The sequence below is a fragment of the Ambystoma mexicanum genome, chromosome 6q, assembly GCF_040938575.1.
Source record: "Ambystoma mexicanum isolate Mex_15411 chromosome 6q, UKY_AmexF1_1, whole genome shotgun sequence".
Taxonomy (NCBI): domain Eukaryota; kingdom Metazoa; phylum Chordata; class Amphibia; order Caudata; family Ambystomatidae; genus Ambystoma; species Ambystoma mexicanum.
The window spans coordinates 870,315,927-870,338,757 of record NC_090937.1 but is presented as its reverse complement, the minus strand read 5'-3'; the positions used below and the strand labels follow the sequence as shown (position 1 = coordinate 870,338,757).

At 46.5% G+C, this 22,831-nt stretch overlaps 1 protein-coding gene across 2 annotated transcripts in view; it reads right to left on the bottom strand.

Moving 5' to 3' along the window:
• LOC138516346 (uncharacterized) overlaps positions 1-22,831 on the bottom strand; it is an 888,519-nt gene that overhangs the window by 635,606 nt on the left and 230,082 nt on the right. For both annotated transcript variants that reach the window (XM_069631386.1, XM_069631387.1), the window contains exon 3: positions 21,255-21,488. In XM_069631386.1, the coding sequence (XP_069487487.1) occupies positions 21,255-21,488 (234 nt within the window). The remainder of the gene's footprint in view (positions 1-21,254; positions 21,489-22,831) is intronic.

The window sequence follows — 22,831 nt, the reverse complement described above, 5'->3', positions numbered from 1 at the left end:
GTGACGCTGCGAGGAGCCCACGCGTTCACTTGTTCTGCCGAGATAAAACTTCAGGGCTTGTCTGATGTCCAAGTTGTGCAAAACTCTCTCGGCATCCGATGCTGGGTTAGGAAAAACGACAGGTAAGGAAATGGATTGGTTCAGATGAAAATCGGTAACCACCTTAGGCAGGAAAGAAGGATGAGTGTGCAGCACAACCTTATCCTTGTGGAAAGTGAGGAATGGATGTTCCACAGAAAGAGCAAGGAGCTTGCTTACTCGACTTGCCGATGTCACCGCGATCAAAAAAGCGACCTTCCAAGAAAGGTATTTGAGATCGGTGGTGGCCATGGGTTCAAACGGTTTATGGCATAATGGTGTGAGAACCACATTCAAATTTAATTTGGGATGAGGAATGCGTATCAGCGGGAACAGATGAAGAAGACCCAGAAAATGCCTTTTAATGACTAGATTGGTCAAAGAAAAAGAACAGCTGTCAGTGGACAGATAGGCCGCAATGGCAGACAAGTAAGTCCTGCAAGACAAAACATGAATGCCTATAACTGCGAGGTGAGACACCAATGATAGAACAGTGTCAACCGCAGCGTGCCTGGGGTCAAGCTGTTTAGCTACACACCAGTGACAAAAACAGAGCCACTTGCTCCTATATGGAGCCCTCGTAGAAGGTTTTCTGGCAGCTTGGATGATGCGCATATTGTCCTCGGACAGATTAAACTGTGCTAAAGATCTGAATTCTGGCACCAGGCCGCCAAGCTGAATGACTGTGGGCAGGGGTGCCACATTTGGTGATGGCACTGGTGAAGCAGGTCGGGACTCAACGGCAATCTGACCAGAGGAAGAATCGACAGATGCTGAAGTTCCGAAAAACAAAATCTGGCTGCCCACCAAGGAGGTGTGAGGAGGAGAGTGTAATTTGATACATTCCTAAGCTTGCAGAGTGACCGATGAATCAGGGGCAGTGGAGAAAGGCATAAGCCTTCATGTTGTGCCATGGAATCTCGAGAGCGTTTCCCAGAGAGGATACCCCGAGACCCTGCCTGTATGCATACAGAGGGAGTTTCCTGTTTGTAAAGGTCGCAAAGAGGTCCACTTCTGGAGTGCCCCATTGGTGTAAAATGGTAGAGAGAACATCTGTGTTTAATTTACACTTGTAACTAGCGGCTGAGTGAGTCTGCAGTTACATTGATGTGACCCGGAACGTGTACAGCCAGGCGCCAAATCTTGTGCTGGATTGCCCATTCCCAAAATTGTATGGCTAGATCAACAAGGAGAGGTGACTTGGTGCCACTCTGCTTGTTGATGTAAAACCTCACTACAGAATTGTACGTATGAGTACGGATTACCTTGTTCGTGATGGACGGTTGAAAGGCTTTGAGCGCCAGAAAAACAGCAAGGAGTTCCAGATAATTGATATGAAATTGCTTGTCCTGAAGTGTCCAAACGTTGAATACTTGAAGCTGGACCAGCGTCGCACCCCAGCACAGAAGGGAGGAGTCTGTTGTAACCGTCACTTGTGGGCAGGGCTCCACTGAAAGGTCAGTCGAGGACCACCACTGTAGATCTGCCGTCATGCAGGACGGAACTGGAATTATCTTGGGATCCGGGTCGGAAGCCTGAGACCAAAAACTCTGAAGAGCCAGCTGAATATGCCTCATCTTTAGACTTGCAAGAGGAAGGGCTAGCACGCAAGAAGCCATGAGGCCCAGAAGTCTCTGGAACCACCAAGCCGTCATGTGTGAAAACTGCAGGAAGAGCTGACACATGGCTGATTAGTCTGCAATCCTGTCTGCCTTTAGGAACATGTTGGTACTGACCGTATTCCAACGGAAACCCAGGAAAATCAGGTCTTGAGAGACCGTCATGGAAGATTTCTGCCAGTTGACCGACAGCTCAAGACGAAACAGGAGCTGGAGGAGAGACTGGAGATTGATCAATGCCGTCTGTGGGCAGGGACTGCGCAGGAGTCAATCGTCCAAATATGGGTAGACATGAACTCCCTGCATCCTGATGAAAGCTGCGATGACTGACATCTTCATAAAAGACACGCCGAGCTGAGCCCAAAGGGGAGCACACAGAACCGTTTCCCTCCCAAGGAGAACCACAGATATTTCCAATGCGGCTTCCATATAAGTATGTGCGTGTATGCGTCCTGAAGGTCGACCACACTGAGCCAGTCGCCCTTCCGAAGAGAGGACTTTATTTGGCAGGGCGTGATCATCTTGAATTTCTCTTGGGGAAGCGAGGGGGTTGAACTGGGAAAGATCGAGAATAGTGTGCCTGGTTGAGTTTGGGCACTGAACAGCTGGGAGTAGAAGCCCTCCCCTTGCTCCATTAGGGGAACAGGCTCCACCGCTCTGAGGTCTAGATGTTTCTGTACCTCGGCTCTGAGGGAGGGCAACCCGAACTGCTGGAAGGGAAGATTGAAGGGTGGGACAGGGGAGAGGGGCAAGCGAAAGCCCACCCCGAGCGATGGACAAAACCCACCGGTCTTCGGTGATGGTCTGCCACACCTCCAGATGAGACGAGATTCGTCCTCCGACAGGAGTCGTGCGACCGACGAGATATATCATTTGGATGATATGTTGGCAGAGAGACTATCTGTCCCTCGAGAGGAGGCTGATAGGCGAGAGAAAAATCAGCCACCTTGCCGTTGTTGCTTTCGACTGGGCCCAACAACCGGAGGTTCAGTATGGCGGGCACAGCGATCCTGAAACCTCCTGAATCCAGAGATGGACAGAGTCTGGGACCCTGACCTCTGTGCATAAGGGGCCTTAGCTGGAGCTTTCGCCAGGACCGATAAACATTTGGCGGTTTGGGTACTCGCCTTAGTCTTTGCGCGTTCCTCGTCTTTAGAAGAATGGAACAATTCCTTGCCCTCAAAAGGAAGGTCCAGTACTTTGTCTTGCACTTCCTTTGAGAACTTCGTCGAGTGGAGCCACGCCTGGCGGGAGATGTCAACCCCGACCATACCATAAGGCCTCGAGCTGAGGTTTCTATGTGGTGTGCCGCAGCTTCCAGTAGATTCTGTGCCAACACCTTGGCGTCTGACAAACCGGATTTGAAATCGTCTAGCATAACCCCAGGAATACACTGCTGGAAATAGGCCAACTCTTTCCAGCCTCAGATTGGCTGCTGCCAGGATGAGCTTGGTGTTGGCTTGATGAAGTTGCAGCGCCGAATTGGCAAAGACTTTCTTGCAAAGGTGTCCAGAAGCTTATCCTCTTTAGAAAGGATTTGGGCCACAGTCGTGGAGTATGCAGAGGCTGGTTTTGACTGGAGGGTGGCTGCTGCCACCACCATTGAGGAAGGGAGCGGACAAGCCGATAAGGTTATCTCCTCAGAGGCGTGAAGCTTGCATTGAACATCAATCCTTTTGTTGATATTTAGCCCGGTATGGGGTTTATCCCAGACCTTACGGGCTTCGGCCAAGACGTCCTTCTGGAGGAACTGGGCGGTGTGCTCCTGAGGTGACTCCAGAAAGCACCCCTTCCTGTAGAGTGGGGGCCTCAGGTACTGGAATATCAAGGAGGGCTATCGTATCCAGTACCCGGTCATGGAATGCTCTAACAGAGCGGGTCTGCTCATCGCCATCCTGATCCGCTTGAGGCTCGTCCAGCGAAGTAGAAGCAGAAGACTGGTCCACCGTGCATACTGCCTCAGGTTTTAAAGTGGTGTCTCTCTCTGCCGGTATCTTGTCTATAAGGGACAGCGGGGGCAGAGGAGAGAGTTCTGGAGGGGGGCCCACTCGGAAGCAGTGGAGGGAGTGGCACCACCGGGACCTGCGTAGGAACAGCCGAAGCAAGAGGTGGGACAGGAGGTTCAGAGTACATTTCCCTGAAAAAGACATTTGAAATACACCTTCATGGGGTCAGAATGCATGAGCATCTGAAACTTCCCACAAAACTCATCCTCAGGTAAAGATTTTGGCGCTGGTACAGGCAGAGGCCGCTCGTGAGGGGCATACCTTCATGAACGCCAGGAGGGCCCACCACTGGCCTGATCCACATAGATGAGTGGAGCAGAAGCAGGAGGGAGCGAGACTGTATGAGGCAGAAGTGTCCAAGCACGCCAGTTGAATGAAGGGCGGAACAGGTTTTTGTTGTCCACATAGCCCCAAGAGACATGTTCCCAGCACTAGACATCGTGAACTTTGGTGTAAGAGATGTATCAAAATGGCCGCTGTGGACCATGGAGGTTGGGCCGCCATTTTGTTGGCACCTGCAGAGAACTGCGTCACATGTGAAGATGAGGCAATTGTCTCCTCAGGGGAGACAGGGGACATAAGTAAAACTTTAGCCTTGACATAAGGATCCTCGGCCGAGCCGGTGCTGGCAGGCCTCGGATGTTTACTGGACATCTTAGAAACTGCCCCAGAATTAGCCTCCAGTGGAGGAACCTCGGCAGACCCGGTACTGGAAGACTTGTGGTCCGTGACCGCCCTCTTTGCCCCCTCGACAAAACCGGTACCACCACGACCCTGAGCGTGGGACGGTTGAGGAACAAACCTCACCAACAAGACCTTCAAAGAGGATCTCTCAATTTGGTCGGTGCTGACCTTAACCTCAAGAAGAGGAACCCCGGGTTGTAACCCGGGACAGATAGCTCCCTTAAGAGGGGCCTCGATAGTGAATCAGTGTGGAAAGCTCCAGAAATGGAAACCTCAGGGCATACCCCGGTATCCGTGTGGAAAGCTCTAGAAATAGAGACCTCAGGGCGAACCCCGGGAACCAGAGCCACAGAAGAACTGGGCTGAACTTTAGCACCTAAATGGTGAACCTCGGAACAGTGTCCGGTTTTGGCAGGTCCGCTAAGGGAACCCTCGGAGAACACTCTGGTGCGCCTATTAGGCCCTTTCGGCACCTCAGGCAAACCCCTGGTGACAGCTACTGGAGCCCCTCCCGGTCCTGGAAGACCCCGGGAAGGAGGCCCGTGACCGGGGTGCCCTAAAAGGTAAGAAACTTACTGGGCGTTTCTTCTTTTCGTCAATGAAAACCTGTAAATGGGGTGGTGGAACGCACTGGAACACTTACTCCCACCGAAGACGACGGAGTGCCCGGACGGAGAGGGAGTCCCAATAGAAGCACGAATCCCAGCAATGTTCCGGGCCAAGAGACTGCTAGCAGAGAGAATGGGGATCCGCCCTCGCGAAACGACCTTTGCATGAAGAACAGGACACAAAGCCCAGACGCTGCGGCATAGACGGAGGACTAGATGATGGTGGAACCGGAGCAGTAAGGAAGGACAAAGGGAATACAAATAAAAATTCCCACTGATGCTAGTGCGTCCAGCCCCAACCGCGCAGAGAAAAGGACTAGGGGGGATGCGCGGGCGGAGCTCAGGAGGGCCGGATTACGGCCATGTGTGGTACCCTGCGTAAAAACAAAAGGACAATTTCAATTTTTGATGCTTTTTTAAAAAAGTGCTCCGGTCTCGTCCCTAAGGACAGAATGTCCCACAAGTATGGAGGAAAGGGGACAGGACGTAGGAATAAATGAGTGTTTGCAGATTCTGCAATGTTGGACGTGAATCAATAAAGCACCTTATTCTCGAGTATGTTGCATTAACTGAGTGTAGGGCTCAATATATGGGGCCCTAAACACTGAAAACGCTCATGAAGGTTTGGCTCTATCAGGCTTCATTAAAACTCTTAATCTGTTGTAGTATTAGTATGACAGTATTCCTGGGTATTACCTCTGGTCTCCTCTGCTACTAAACTGTACCTTTTGATCCCGATTGTTGATTAATCGAAGAGGTCAGTTATGAAATGCTTTGTTGGCTCTCTAAAAGTGGAAATGTTTTCTTATTCTTTTATTTTTTCTCTTTTAGTATTCTTCTCAGTATAGTAACTTTGGTAGCCATGGGTTTGTATTGCAAATTATGTAAATGTGCTTTGCATCTGTAAATATATTGTTTATATGTAAATTGAATTTATGTATATTTATTTGTGATGTTTGTTTTGTAAAGGATCAATTTAAACCATGTAAAAATGGGAGCTGGCTTACAATAGCCCATAAAGTTTGGGGAAGGGCTTGGTTGGTTGTCACTAGTGAAAGGGGGAGACCGTGTCTCACCCAGGGGAACCTGCCTCGCTTCTCTGCCCCCAGGGTCAGGATCCAACCAGCCTCTCTCTGGCCACCTGCGCAGAGGATCCAATGGGTCTAGGAGTGAGAATACCCTCAGGTTTCTAACAAAGGGGAAAGGGAGATAGCGTGTTTCACCCGATGGACTCTGGGTATCTCATCAGATGTTTCCTCCTTGCTATCCTCCCTCATACAAACGCCCCCAAGGTCCGGATCAGATCGCGGCTACCGTCCCCTGGCCACTTGGGAGGAGGTCACCGACGGGAAAACAGTGAAGAGACCATCGGATTCATCACAATACTCTCCTGCCAGGGCTTCTTGCAAAACACAAGCAATATATTGCTAATATATTGTCCTGCCAGGGCTTTCCACTTGCATGCCTTTGCTCGCATTTCCACTCTTGATAGGTCACCACATTAGCCAATACCGTCTGTCTGTTGTATGCTGCTCTATTAGCGTTTCTTAAATGCATATTAAGGCACATACTCGCAAACTTCAAAGTCTTCTTTCTTTAGAAGATGTACTTTCACTGTCTCTCTGGGGTTTGGTGAATGGCTCTTTCTCTCTCAGTTCTGTTATGTTTAATTATTTGAAATGGGTGTGGTCCCCAATAGGCTCAGGTGTTCCCTTTGTCCCAGCGTGAACTCACTGTCTCTTCCTGGTGTTCTTTATTCTGCTCGCAGCCCGCCAGTAACAATCTTTGGGTGCTTTCCTCCTCAAGACCGTTCGCTTTCCACATAATTGCTTTCTGCGGCTCCAGCTGGTATGGTCTCCTTCGCACGAGTCTCTGGTAGGTGCACTGCTGCTTCCCGACACTGGCGAACGCCCTGCAGTGCTGAACTGCCTTCTGGCCGCTCGCCTTGTGTCCTCTTCGCTGTGCAGCCTTCTGCTTCTGAGCACCTGACATTGCTGAGATGGTTATGGGACAGTAGTCCCCTTTTGGCAACTTGCATGAAAATGTTGGATGAATGTCCATAATGAGTTTTGATGGCTAGTCAGTCATGGAAGATTGGCATGTGGAGTTATGACATATGATTTTGGCAGATTCACAAAGCAAGTCCGTATTTTAGAGCTGGTCTATAGGTTGTATTAAAAGGGATTCACTACTCTCCCTTGAGGGAGCAGGCAAGGAATTACAATATGCCATTAGAATGTTGTTAATGGGAGGTTTAACCTGCAAGGGGGATACCATGTCTCACCCACTCCTTTATTTATTTATTCTTTCAATTTTAACGTCTTTTTATTGGCATTTATACAGATGCATTACATGTGTTTCCAGTTAACATTGCCATTGTTTCCGCGCATTTACATGTGTTACTGTGTCAGTTCAATAAGACAATGCCAATATAACAACCACAACAAAAACAAAAACATTCCTTACACAGTGGATTTAAACTCACATATCATGAATGCATGTTAAGAGCAGGGCCATGTGGTAACTTCCTATATGGTTTAGCTCCCGCCTCTGTGGTAAACAATCCCAACTGTGTTTAGCAAGCATCCGTCAGTGGGCGTCAGCTTGGGCACAAAGTTATTAGCGTTATAGTTTACAGTGGTTCCCCGCTTTCAAGGGGGTTTGTCATTCGAGGGGGTGAACATGTCCCAAACCAGCATCTTTCCAAGACTCATATGTGGCACTGGCAAGCGCCTCCTGCCCCCTTATTGCACTTCCCCATACTTAAGTTTCGATTTCAGTCCATGGCGATGCATCTCTTAGCTAGGATACAGGCCATGTCCATGAATTTCCCTGCGTGCTTGCATTTGCTATTTCTTGGGTAAGCGCACAGCAAGCACTTTTTCGGGGTTCAGTCATACCTAGTAATTCCAGCACTCCTGCAAGCCTGTTCAATTCGTGCCCAAAAACTTTGCACTTTCACAGAACTCCAAAACATATGCATTAAGTCCGCCCCCATGCCACTACAGCAAGGACATAATTGTTGAGCCTTGCTGCTGAACCTGGCCACCATGCTTGGTGTCATGTAGGTGCGGTACAGCACATTCAGCTGAAGTAGCCTGAAGCGAGGATTTCTGGACAACTCCCTAGGGTAACCCAGCATGCTGTCCCATTCTTTTTCTCCAAGTTCCTCTCCGAGATCCAGTTCCCACTTGGCCTTTAACTCAATGCTCTTAGGATTGGGCCTGTCTACCAAGTTACTATATAGTCTGGACACTGGACCAACCATCTTCTAAGGTATACATCAGGGTCCAGCCTGACGTTGCCTTTGGCTCCTCTGGCCATTTCGAACATTTCCGCTATGCCACTGCCCTCACCCTTAAGTACCACAAGAATTGACCCCTGGGTAACCCCAACTGATCAGTTAAGGACTCCATTTTCTTGAATATACCATCTGCATACATGTCCCCCAAGTTGAGAGCTCCCAGAGCCTTGCCACTATGAGTTCATTTTTGTTCTTGCAGACATCTACTGCTATTGGGACCTCAGGCGAGTATGGGTTCTCCAATTATAGCAGTTTCTGTGTTCTGTGCCACACTCGACGACCCAGAGTTATTAGCGCAGGCACACTGCCCAAGCAGCCTAATGGTAGCCATAAAATCTCTTTTAGATGTGCCGGGGACACCAGTTTCTGCAGCAGAGGCGATTCTGACGTTCTTTCATCAGAGAGCCATTTGGTGACAAAGCTAAGCTGTGCTGCTAGATAGTATCTTTCCAGGTCTGGCATCTGCACCCCACCTGCCCTGTAGGGCAGACACAGTGCTAGCGCAAATTTATGTCTCGATGTACCCCACAGGAATTCTCAGTGCATTGCTTCCGGTAAGCGAAAAAAGGGAGGTTTAATGTAGTGATGAACATTCTGAAAAAAGTCAAACAACCTCGGTAGAATTATCATTTTCGTTATGGCAACCCTGCCCATTAGTAACCACGGTAGTTTCGACCAAAACAACAGACCTTCTCAGCCCCTGTACCATATCCCCGGTGTTGCGGTTGTGCATGTCGTCAGATGTGAGCATAATATGCACCCCTAAATACCTAAAAGATTCCAAGCACCAAGGGAGCCCTATTTCTGGCAGGCTGCCGCTCGCTAATCCTCTTAGACCAGCTAACAGGAACAAACAGGACTTCTCTCTGATAAAGCGTATTCCAGACACCCTATCAAAATTATCAAGCACTTCCAGCACTAGTGATAGGTTGTGTTGCGGGTTCCGAAGATGAGAGCAGAACATTGTCCGCATACAGCGAGATCAGGTGACCAACACCTCCCACCCATATGCCTGCCTCCAGAACCTCCCTGCATAGATAGATTGATATCGCTTCAAGCGCCAGCACATATAGCATGGGTGACAGCGGACACCCCTGCCTTGCGCCTCTCTGAATGTCCCAAGCCGCAGACACCTGCCTATCCGTTTTTACTCATGCTACCGGCGAAGCGTAGAGTAACCTCGAATTGCTCCCCAAATCCAAATGCCCTCAATACTTTGAATAACCACTCCTACTACAGAGAATCAAGGGCTTTAATTGCATCCAATGACCCACTACATACTTTTCGTGGCGGTCAGCTCTCTGACAATATATTACAAACGTCGCAGATTTAAAGCAGTACTGAGGCCCGGGATAAAGGCATTCTGATCCCTGTGTACCAGTTCCCCAATCACTCTACGAATAGTTAAGATTTTCATGTTGTAGTTGAGCATGGCTAATGGTCGGTAGGAATCACAGCCATCAGTGGATTTCCCCGGTATGAGGATCGGGATCACCAGCGTCTCCCTCATACTTTTCGGGAGCTCACCCTTTGTGTAAACCTCCGCGAATACTTTGTGCAACACCGGGGCCACCACCTCTGCGTATGTTTTATAACACTCTCAGGGCAAACTATCACTGCATGGGGTTTTGCTAGTGGCCAATAAGCTGATTGCCTCATTCAATTCATCCATAGTAATGTCTGCATCTAACGCCTCTTGCAGCACCATTCCCAGCCTAGGGAGCGCTATCTCTTCTAGAGTGCCTAATACCTCCTCCTGAGGAACCAAACTCTTGTGTCTGTACAACTAAGTAAAAGTCAGCAAACACATTGTTGATACCCAGCTGCATTCTACATAGATTGCCTTCCCCGTCCCACAATTCTGTAGTTAGGTGCTTCGGGTGTTACCTCTTGCATAGCCGGATAGGAGTCGACTAGGTCTGTCCCCTTCCGCATGGGCCCTGGCACTCTTAACTTTGTGGTCGAATTTCTCTGTCCCACGCCTTCCGGCAATGTCCCCTAGTGTCTGCCTGTTTTACTTCTCCAACCTTCTGTGCGATCTCTCGAGCCTTTAGCTGCCGGATCTCCTCCTCCAGCCTTTCCAGGTCCACCCTCAGAGTCTCCCATATGCCTACCGCACTAGCCATTACCTCACCTCTAACAACCACTTTCAGTGTCTCCCAGATAGTTCCCCAATCCCTCACGCTGCCCACATTGTGCTCCAAGAACTCCACTAGTTTCACTTTCAGCCCATCTTTAAAGATTTGATCTGTTAAGGTATCAGTGGGCATACACCACATTGGGATGGGGGGGCCAGGGTCCTCTTATAGTTCATTCCATCATTAACGGGGAGTGATCAGAGATTGATCTGCCCAGGTAGTGGACTGCTCCCATTTCCACCATTTGGGTACCACCCACAAAGAAATAATCTATTCTGGTATAGAGGCCGTGAGGCGAAGAATAGTAAGAATAGCTCCTATCCTCCGGGTGAGACACTCTCCATAAGTCCACTAGGTCTATATTTGTGAGTGCCGTGTTGAGTGCTAAGGATGCAGGTCCCACATTGCCTTTAGGTGGGGTTGACCGGTCTAGAAGTGGATCCCTGGCACAATTAACCCCCACCATATGACGAAACATTCCCTGTGTTGCGCAATTTTAGCGCTAATCATGTTGACTTGTTAATGGGATACCGTGATTAGGAAAATAGGAGTTCATTATGCACACCTCTACCAGGTCTATGTGACCCCACAATATTAAGTACCTCTCGTCTTTGTCTGCTTCCATCCCCATCATTCAGAACGACACTAGGATGGAACCATGTGAACACTCCTCTAGCATATTTGGAGTATGCCACCACATACCCTTGTCCACCCCATCTCTCCTCAACCTTTGCAAGATCCGCAACAGACAGGTGGGTCTCTTGTGGTAATGCGATGGAGACCTTTTTCCTGTCTAAAAAGGATTTTACTCGGTTCCTGCTTAAGTACTTGCCTAGTCACCTCACATTCCACATCAGTACCTTAATGTCGGACACCATGCGTTTGCTTGGTTCGTGTGTTCCTGTCACCTCTTACCACCACCCAGCTTTGCACTGTGGCCTTCCCCATATTGCCAAGTTCCCTTCATCGCCCCCAAACCCTTCTGCCGGACTCATATTTACTCATGTACGACCATCCGCGTGAGGACTTTATAAACAACACTGTACCAACAAATCTAAAAACATTCGCCCAGCGACTGCGATTTGCAGGCAGTGCTCAGGCGCAACCACACCTCTGGAGCCTGTCCAGGCCATTGGGTGCGGCTGAACAGATGCTGGCAACAGGCCAACACCAACTTCTGAGTGGGATAGGTCTTTGTACCCAAAGCAGGCAGTCGAACATTGCCCCAGTCATAATTGGTCAACAAGCAATTTGATATCATTCACAGCTTATGCACATCCCCAACACTTGCAGCGATATCAGTCAAGCACGTGACTACCCCTTCTTGTAGTTCTTACACCTCCCCCCACTTCATCAGGCAGTTTCTCATGTGACAGGTTCCACCCAATCTCCTAGGCTGTTGTGCTCCAACCACATGTTGGCCGCAGCAGGGGTTTCCAAGAATTGTGCTCTGCCCTTATGGATAACCTTGAGCCGTGCTGGGTGCATGAGCATGTATTTAATATTGAGGTGGCTATGCCTTGCTTTAATTGGTACAAATTAATGTCTTGCCCTCTGTACAGTGGGCGTATAATCCGGGCAAATAGCTATTGTCGAATTGTCACGTTAAATCTATCCTCCCTCCCTGGAAAACTTCAAAATCACTTCTCCGTCTTGGAAATTCAAGATTTTCATCATTGGGCGAGGGTGCGACCCCAGGGGGCCTGTTTCTGCAGTGACCTGTAGGTCCTCTCCACCACAAATCCATGCGACAGGTTGCATGCTCCTATTTCCTGCAGTAGTAAGTTCTCCACGTATCTAGTAGGGTTCGGGCCCTCCATTCCTTCTGGAATTCCCAGCAGACGTGCGTTATTCTCTCGGGCCCTCCCCTATGCGTCCTCGGACCTTAGCTCCAGTATGGCGTTTCTCCTCTCCAGCTCTTTCACTCTAGTCTCAAGGTCTCTTGTAGTCTCCTGGGTTTCCTTTAGGCTCAACTCGACTGTTGTCACTCTCACTGCCAAGTTGCGGACATCTTGGCGGAGTAGCTACACGTTTACTTTTAATTTGTCGATCTTCAGTTTCCAAGGAGGACCTCAGCGCTGCTCTTGCCGCTAGCACCAGATCCTCCTTCCCGTCAGGATCCGCCATCTCTGCTTCCTTGTGCGCCACGTTGGAGCTCTGCGATGAGTCACTGCGCCTACTAGCTCCATTAAACGAGCCCATGATTGTTGTTTTGTTTTTCCCTTTGGTGGGGCGCATTGTCTGGGAGTGTGTGGTTACTTCCAATCTGCGTATCTGGGTTAGCAGCGCAACACCAGGCGATCTATGCAGGAATCCCTATCAAGTGAGTCCACGATCTGCACTTGTCAACACCCTGGTCTTTTGGTCTAGTTTGAGTGCCTTGTGTTACTTAGTGGTCCATAACTGAGGGGAAAGCACCAATCTGCTTTGGTGTGTAGCACAGCATGTTGCGGCTGTAATGTCCAGCGATCCTGCTACAGACCTCTCCTTCACTAGGCAAGTACCCAGATCTCCATCGTCACACTCAGACTGATCCACTATTGACTGTGTGCTTTCTCCACCTCCAGTTTCCCGCTTACATACCCAACTCCAGTGCAGCTGTGCCTACCTCACACGTCTCGACTCAATGCCCTGTTAGCATTTCAAACGTTTAGTGGCATCCACTTGTTGTGCACTGTTGCCAGCAATGCAACCCTATGTAGTACCTTCAACGCCGTTAGTGCGCGTAGATTATCCCAGTACACTTCGGTGGGTGCCAATCGGCTATGCGCCCGCCTGGATGCCAGAAGCCGTTGATAATTGTATACTTGCCCCTCGCAACTGGATCACTGCCCTGTCGAGCGGGGGGGCTGGTGGGGCCCTGCTGGTAATGTGGACACCACCTGGCTGCACCCCAAGTCATATAGTGAAGCCTCTGCCAGAGAGTCTTGATCTTTTCAAGCAGCAGTGTTGCCAGTTAGGCTCTCCACACCCTTTGCTGTCTCACAGCACGGCCCGCCGTAGTTCACTGTCCCTCCCTTGTCCCCACTCAGCTTCTTTGTTCTGTGGAGACAATGGCCCATGATAGTGTTCCCAGGACAGGCTGTTACACCAGCACACTTATTGTGCCAGCAGACAGGACCCATGTGCCCTCAAGCACGCTGATTGGCCGTGCTATTTCCAAAGTTCTAGAATCCTTGGCCCGCTCGTCACGCGTGTATGTTCATTGCTGAGGAGCAGTTTCCACGTACCTTTTAGAGCGTTCGCCTCCAATCCTCTTGGCCGCCCTTCCGCTGTGCCCCATGGTTCCGGGCGGTCCTCGTGTTGCCTCGCGCTGCCAGTTGCATGCAGTACCAGCTCCAGGTCTGGTGGCGCAGCTGCTGTTCCTCCACTCATTTGCCCCCTATTGAGCTTTCCCTCATGCAGTCGGGTCCTGACCACTTCGCAGGTCCAACCATTACCACTGCTGCTCCAGTCACTCCCTCCTCCAGTCCTCCGCAGCTCCTCTCGCTAATGGGGCTGCATGCAAGTGCCCAGCCTCACCAGCACTCGTCTGTCACTGCACTCTGCTGTTGTCCCCTGCCGCCCGGGTAGTCGCCTTCCACAAGGGCGCAAAGGCACAGCAGATCTCGCAGCCGAAGGCTCAATAGGCAGTACTGGTGATCGCAGCTTCTCCTCCTCTTCATCTGCCATCTTTGTTCTGCAGGGCCCCTTTTTGCAAACGTCATTTCTCCTTCAAAAATGCTCCAATTTTCGCCAGTAACTCTCTCCAAAGCTGGGGTAGCGCTTCCCACGCCCAAAGGTGTACTTGGGTCCATGCAGTCCAAGCCAAACCACTATGTTTCAGGATCTGTAGAAGGATCACGACGGGAGCTCTGTTCAAGCACTACCTCACTCCATGGGCTCAGGCCACGCCCCCCATGTCTCACCCACTGATACCATCACCCCCTCCTGGAATTTTTCTCCCCCCATGTGATCCTCCCTCATATAGCCGCCCCCAGAGTCATGATCAGGTGGTGGCTGCCGTCCCCTGGCCACATGGCAGGAGGTCACCCCCAGGAAAGAAGCAACAATGCCATTGGATTCATGAGGTTTGACTTTGATGCAAGTATTTGAACAAAATGCGAAACTTTCTTCGCCTCCTATGTGTATATGTACCAAATTTACAACTTCAATAACCCTCATATGAAAATGAAAACTGACATCAAAGTCTGGACTTTGATGGGAGTTTTCGTATGTATATTAGTGTACATCGCCTACACGTACATGTGCAGTTCGTATGAGATGCAATCATTCTGCACATGCGGTATATACCGATAAATCTAAAAACTACAATATCCCAAAACTGTCTCTCTCGATCTTCAAAGTTATTTTCATCTCCCGGTGGGAAAATCTCACGTTAAAAATCTGTTCAAAACCCAATTGAAACATTTATTTTAACATGTGAAGGTGTCACTGGTTTGGAGGCTTTTGTGGGTGTAAAAGGCATCCCCAGAGCGACAGATGGAGAGGCCATTGTAGGCCCCTATTGTGAGAGTGAAGCTGGCTAATGTGCATTTCCATTGAAATATAAAAGCCAGTAAAAAACAGTGAATTCGACATAAAACCTGGTGAAATGGAAAGACATTTTGTAAAACTACTGCAGTGCAAGGGGAAAGAAAGTCATTGGAAACACTGCACATTTGGAAGATAAAAAGGAGGAATGATGCCTGATATTTAATAAATAAAGTCAAGTGACAGACTGCGTTCATCAGAAATAAAGAGACATCATATAAAATGACAGTCTGTAAAGAGAAAGGCCTATTTCGTTTTTGTAGCAGTGACACTGGTTTCCCATGTTAACTATGGCATATTTGTGTGCATTAGATTAAGAATGAATCTACATCTGTTCTAATGTAGTTGAAAAGAAAGATTGCATTTTAAACACCATGCCCATTGATAGTGCTAAAACGTTACATGTAAACGCATCTTGTCAAGTTAAAGCTGTGTTTTCTGAAGTGTGCATGCAGCTGGTGTTTTCCCCACTAAACTGAAAGGTCTGTGCCATTGAAAAGTTGGCCTCAAGACGTTTGGTTGCGGACCTCTAGGATGAAAAGGCCTGGTTCAGTTAAAAATACAAAGAATGAGAGAGAGATTTGAACTGCGGTGATACAGATAACATGACCAACAGAAAGGACCCTAAGGTCAAACCTCCCCATAAAATTGTGCATTAGCTCTGAGCAAAGACCTTTGAAGCTCAGAGGGGGAGGGCAGAATCACATTGGCTGAAAAATCAGATGACCCAGCCATGTGGTTTGGAGAAAATGTAACTGCTTGGGTTTTATCTGAATGTGAAACTGGAGGACCCATGAGATGCATTCCCATTGATTAACATTGGGCCACTTTTTCTTTAATTAAAAGAGCATTGTGTGTTTCCCTGAGCTCACCCTGGACTCATTTTAAAGGGGCTAAAAGCCTGTTGGGACCATGTAGAAACAAAATGTGTGTGATGTACTACTAATGTTATGATCAAAATTATGATTCTGGCATTTTCATAAGTCTGAGGAACTGGAAAATTGGTGAAGGGATAGATAGTGGAATTAATGTTTGAATTGGGAAGTTTCCCATTTTTAGCTATTTTGGCGCAGCAGCAAACCCCCAAAAACCGATAGCTCTGCCCAGGAAGGGTGTGTCAAAATAGAATTTGCATTTTCAACATGCCATGAAATGTAGAATTCAAAAATATATAGATTCATGTAGTTATCTGAAAAGTATAGCATAGCTGCCATGTTAGATTTTCTGAACACAAAAAGGTAAAACCTACCTGTCATTTTGAAATGTTTTATTTTTCCTCCTCCCTCAGCCTACATCATACATATCGCCCAACTCCTGGCTCTACCAGCAGGCAGTTTGCATCTTGGTGGGAGGTGAAGGGAGAAAACTAGCTAATCATGGTAATTATGATAATGTAAGAGTGTCATCAGCCCTATAAGAGGTCAATTTTGCAACAGAACAGGCCTTTTCCACTTTTTCCTGGAGTTAGTCTACTGCTGGACTGGATAGCAGAGAGGCCTCAATTCTTGCATTGGAGAGAGTGACGGGGAAATCTAGAATCTAGCTGGGACCCGCATCAAAGGAGCCAGAGGAAGTCGGGGTGCAGGAGAAAATCCATGACTGAAGCCCTTGACCAGATCTGTGCATTCCTCAGAGGAGCCCTGCTGTTTTTCCCTGGATGTCCCATTACCAAAGCCTCCTATGTAAGAAGACTAACCCAAAAACTATCAATTGTGTAGGGAGCTACCTGCCTTTATCCCTTTCTATTAGTGGGTAGGGTGATACTGGGTTGGCCCTTCGCACATCTTATTAAATCTCTCTCAAATTATTTCCCCATAGAAAACCACTCTCTATGTGGAATTTGAAAGTGTATATCTTTAGCACCTTTAATTAAAATAAATCAATTAATTCCCATATAGAAAATCATAGGATGAGTGTTGTTAGAGTTCGAAACTTAACTGTAACGCTCACCTGATTCTCGCAGAGGCGCCGGTCTTGACTGGGCGACTACCGTATCTTCAAAAGTGATGTGTAACACCCGGTTGGCTCTTTGGGCTGGACCTCTGTGCACTGTATGCCTGACTCGAAGAGTAAGATGTCTGCAGATAGAAAATATGGGATTAATGAACTGGGGTTATTGGGGTGTCCCTATCTCTTTCCTTTTCTCCTCTCCTGTAGAACCCCAAAGGTTAACGCTCTCACCTTAGGTAAGTGAACGCCGAGCTCTCCATCTGCCTCGGGGCAGGGTGCTGTAACCAGTTTCTTCACTGGATAGGTAGCGCAGGCCTCTTGACTTCAGAGGACTGCTGTCCGTCGTTTACTTCACGAACGGTGAGTTCCGAATATTTCAAATGTCTTTAAAAGTCTTTTGTAATGCTGTCTCTTATTTTGCAGGGTTCCGGCGATGGCGGTTGACTGGCTGAAGTGAGTTGAGGATGGACCCGTATGCGGAATAGAAGCGCCTGGAAGCGCGTAAGTAAGCGCTTGCTGCTTGCTTCACGATGCGCACTAACTGTCCTTTTATTTTGCAGGTACCAGTTCGGAGCTGCTGAAGGATGCCGGAATGCCCACTGAGTTCGGCGTGGATGGAGTAATGGCACGTGAATATTTAACGTTACCCAATGTCTTTAAACACACCTTCTTTTGTCTTACAGATGCGGGATGCAGCGCCGAAGGCCTCCGGAGCGTGCGAAGAGTTGGTAAGCTTTTGTCTTTCAGATGCCGGAATGCAGTGCGATGACCTCCGGAGCGCGTAAAGAGTAGGTAAGCCTTTGTCTTTCAGATGCAGGAATGCTGCGCGAGGCGTTGATGACAGCCGATGGACCAGGTAAAAGATGAGCTGTCACTGAAGACCGTAGTGCTAACCTGTTCTTTCTTGTCTTTATAGATGTTGCTGAAGACTGGATTCAGGATGGTAAGCCTCTTTCCTTTAGGCCCAGGATCAGATGCAGAAGACACGATGAGCGTTCTGCTGCAGAGGATGCAGAATAACGCAAAGCAAGATTCATCCATCGGGTGTGGTTTAAATAGCCTCCTGTAGTGCTTAGGTGTCTCCTTCCACAGCCACGCCTAGGTAAGAAAAGAGTTCCTGCTTTCCAGAAGAGTTCCAGTGTTCTGAACCTAGGGAGTGGCTCCTGCCCCACCCAACAGGAAAAGTAGTTCCAAACAGAAGAGGATCAGGGGTTCAACTGGCAGGTAAGTAAGCAGCATGGTCTGCTGCAGGTAAGTCCACCCAAGCATTATGAGCCCGGCGCTTGCAGCGCTGGGACTGGGCATATTTATGAGCCTGGCGCCACTGGCGCCAGGACAGGGTCCAAAAGGTCCCAATTGGGACTGGCTGGCACTCGGAACCTGGGTTATGGGTCTGCTTCCAAGGGAGTTGGGTAAGTCCTGGCCTTTTGGAAGCAGAGATCATGACAGTAACAACATTCATGCCCAATGAGTTAGAGCCGGTATAGACAATAAAGAATTGGGCGACTGTCCTTCTGAAACCCCTGACTCCTGTCCAGAAGGGGGAATCCTGAATCCCAAAAGAGGTAATCTTAAAACGCTACCTTTCAAGTGAATGGGGAGAGGGTAAAACGAAATTTCCCATGTATTCCCTTGCATCCCAAACCAGAATTACCAAGCATTACATCTAGTTTGTGTTGCAAAACGAAATTTCCCATTTATTCCTGTGCATCCCAAAGGACTGCATGTCCTTTGAATGTGTGTTGACAAACTAATTTCCCATTGAGTTCCTTTATCCCAACATTGTTTTTCTAACAAAAGCACATAACGATTTTCCCATTTAGTTTCTCAAAGATTGCATTTCTAAAAAATAGAGCCAAAACGACTTTCCCATTGAGTTTCTTTCTTAAACATTGTTTTTTCTCAAAATAAAGCCCAAACAAATTTTCCATTGTGTTCCCACTCCCTGGACCTTGCCTTCAAATAAGAGGAGTCATATCCAATTGATGTCTGGAGGGTGGTGGGACACACTAAGCGATTACTGTGTATGTTTCCTATTGGTTCATTTGCAAGACATCTGATGTAAATTGTGACTGCCATATTCAAATTTTACCCGTGTCATATCACAACTGAAGGTCCGTTAAACCGGTGTTAGTCAATTGGTGCAAGACATTTGAATTTGGAATATTGTGTAGTGCCAGAGCATTGGTGGCTGACATTTGAGCATTATTACATTTGGTCAAACCTTTAAAAAATATATATTATTTATATATATATATTTTTTTTTAAAAAAGAAGAACCATTTCTGTCTCCACACGTGGGATAGCACACACAGGCAAAACTTCAAATGAGGCACTTTTTTAGGAATGCCAAACAATGGAAGTTCTTTGAAATATTCCAGCTTTATTTTTGACACGCAGTCATTTAAAAGAGAGAAAACACAGTACAACGCATTTCGTAGCACACCCGCTACTTGTTCACAAACAATCAATTCAGTGCACGATGATGCTTTATAGAACTTTCCCACAGACTAGGATTCTCCCATTCTATTGTCTTTTCTGTTTTTGTTAGTTACCCAATGTCTAACACATACACATTTAATTGTAAAATGTGGTGGCCATTTTTGTGTGCGTTTCCAATACAAAGTACTTGTCCAAATAAAGTGCACAGTGCATCTCAAGATGTTACATCTAAATAGGTTCAAGTATCATGAGCAGAATATATTGCGTCTTCAATAAGAAACACATAATACTTTAGATAATACATGGTCATAAAGTGCATAGTGCCGTTCACAATATTCTTATCCATCTAGAGGAATTCAGACCTCATGGACAAACAAATATTAAAGCACTGGCTCTGACGTTTCAATTTTTATAGTAATAATGTTGCATAGTACAACACCGGGTAATTGTAGTACAAAATACTTAAGATTCAAGCAGAAGCATTTCCAAAATTGCAGGGCCTTGCAGTCCATTACACTTATTTGATAACTGTTTGAATAAATTACATTGCGTTTTGAGCAGAATTTAGATAAAGTGCATAGTACTTTGATGACCTGGTTTCAAAAAAGTGCATTGTGCTTATAGCAGCATTTCAATAATGTCTTGTTTAACCAAGGTGTACAAAGCAAAGCCTCTATTTGATAAATTGCACAATGCTCTACAATTTAAATGTAAGTAAATGGAGGAAAAAACAGACATGGGTTGAAGGAAAAGAGAGGGAAGGAAAAAACAAGGGTTGAAGGAAAAGAGGGAAAATGAGAAAGACAGTGGCATTCCAAACACTGATTATTCTACATAGGTGAACTTCGCTCAGTATATATCTTGACTTAAAATTATTAAAACAAAACCCACAAGACATTGTTACTCCTATTTTTCTATGTGTTTATTATGTGAGTACTATTGAGCTTGAGAAGGGGAAAGAATCAGAAAAAGAATCAAAGAAACAACAAAGAGAGAAAAGAATAAAAATAACATGTATATATTCTTACTATACACCAGCCTGGTTCCTAGCCCATTGGTGGTACATAGGGTGTTTGTTGGGGTGGTGCAAAACGGGTTGGCAGCCTCACTAAAGTTGAATCTGTATAAGCACTTTGGGTGCACGCCACCTTGCTTGCGTGGGGAGGTGGGCCTGAGTTGATAGTGACTGCGTAATAAACCGCAACACTTCCACTGCAAAATCATAATTCTTAAACGTATAGTCTGCCCTTGGCCCATGTTATGATTATAATAATAATAATATTTATTGTGATTTAGTTTACATTGAAACTTTACACATTAATATAACATTCGAATAAAAGAAAAAAGGACATAAGAATAATAAGTATTATCGTATATAAAAAAACACATCTTACAAATACACATCCATAACTATAAAAAGATAAAAGAGACAAAGAAGTACCTTATGTTCCCTAAACAAACAATGTCGTCATCATTTGAATTAAGATTTCAATAGTCTCGATTTAGTGATTGATCAACAGCCGTACAATGTCTCATGATTATGATAGGTTATGATTATAGAAGCAAAGAAGGTATAATACTCACTTTTCATCTGTTCACCTTTGTAACTGAAACCCCTCTAAACAGAGCTGTTAGGCTGGTCCCCCTTGTACTACCTCTGCCCAGAAAAGGATTTTGTTGCAGATGTGCACCATTTCAAAAATATTAAAGCTTGGAAAGTACAGCTAGTTGTATTCCCATTTTTAAATTAATTAATTTTGTAAGCTTTAGTAAAAAAGAACTTTAAGCAATCTGGGAAGCTGCTCGGGAGCAAAGGTATTAAAGTATTGGTGATTATTAACAAAGAGCTTATCATGGAAAAGTTATACTACATGTAAACACAAAAGATCCTACCTTCAGGAAGGATGGAGGATCACATTCATTGATAATCTTCTCACACTCCTCAAGAAGGTTTCCAACAGTTCTCTTGTCTACATCCTTCATCTGTTTCCAGAGCTGATGCTCTTTCACTTTCTTAGTTCTCTGATTTTCAATGTATTCCATCATCTGCTTTCTTTTCAAATCCAGTGCCTTGGTTAGCTCATCACATTTCAATGTAATCATTTCAGTTTGAGCCTGTAAAACTCTCTGAAAAAAAAAATAAATGCTCATTTTCCTTTTAAACTGATTCCGTTTAACATACATAAAATGAACATATCAAATAAGTTGCCCACCTAAAACTAGCCCAGTGATCGAAAGGAAAGCCTCACAAACTAAACTGCTGCATCTATAGATGTTTTTATTTCGTGAAATGAGTGTGACCATGATTATTCTTCATGGTAAGCTAAAGAAATTCCCCTTGCATAAAATAGCTCTTGCTATAAAGATTCTGTGGGTGGGTTAGCTTTATAACCCACTTTCCACTCATGGCTGGGAGAACAGGTTTGATTCCGCCATAACATTTGATAGGAAAGAATGTATTTGAGAGAAATGTCAGTACCTCAGAAAGGAACAGAGTAAATCGCATTTGCTGTAAATCAAATCTGTAAGCATTCACTGGGTTAACTCTCTGGTATGGTAATTTATCTTGTGTTGGTAGGACATAGATGGGTCAGAAATCTTCTCACTGCCACAGATGCAATGAAGTTTTCCTGGTCAATACTCTGGTATGCCATTAGCATCCGAGGTAAACCCGCGGGGTGATGAGAGCAATATATTTTTCAGGGACACATAACCCACTGCTCTTAACAATTTCATACTCACACAACATGGCCACCATGGAAATTAATTAAGAGAGTGGCACTGTGACGCCCTCTTCCATTTCCATGGTGGCTATAGGCAGGCAGTGGAGTGTGGTGTGATGGCGCTGCAACCACCCGAGCTTCAGGTAAATGGAATAGACGTGGGGGAAAGAGAAAATAGTAAACCGGCAGGGAGCAGGAGGGGAAAATGTCCAGCGGGTGCATCCAGGTTACGCCGAACCTGGGCTTGGATCTTGAGATTCAGCCTGCGTTGGGAGCAACCGGAGTGGCTGAGGGACCAACCGTGGGTACCAATAGTGCTACTTGGACCAAGTGAGATGTTGTGAAAGAACTATGCACCCGATATCGAGGGGGATTTAGAAACACTTATAATCTTGCTTTTATTTCATCCATTATATGCTAAATCAGCAAAAAATATATTTTACTAGGGTTTGGGGTAGAAGAAGTTATACAATTTAGTCCCGCATACATAGATACTGCTTCAGTAAAATAATTAAGTTATGTCTTGAAAATGTTCTGCAGGAAACAAACCTGGCTACTATGGTAGAAAGTTGATTTTGAATCTTTCAGTCAAGATGAATTAGCTGCCTTTTGACAGACTTCACAGAATTGCATTTTAACTTATTGAATCACAGGTTTTGTGACATTTTCATTCAGTTTATTGATCAAGATCTCCTGGACTGTATATCTCAAATGTTCTCCGTGCATCAGATGTCATGTGTTGGGATA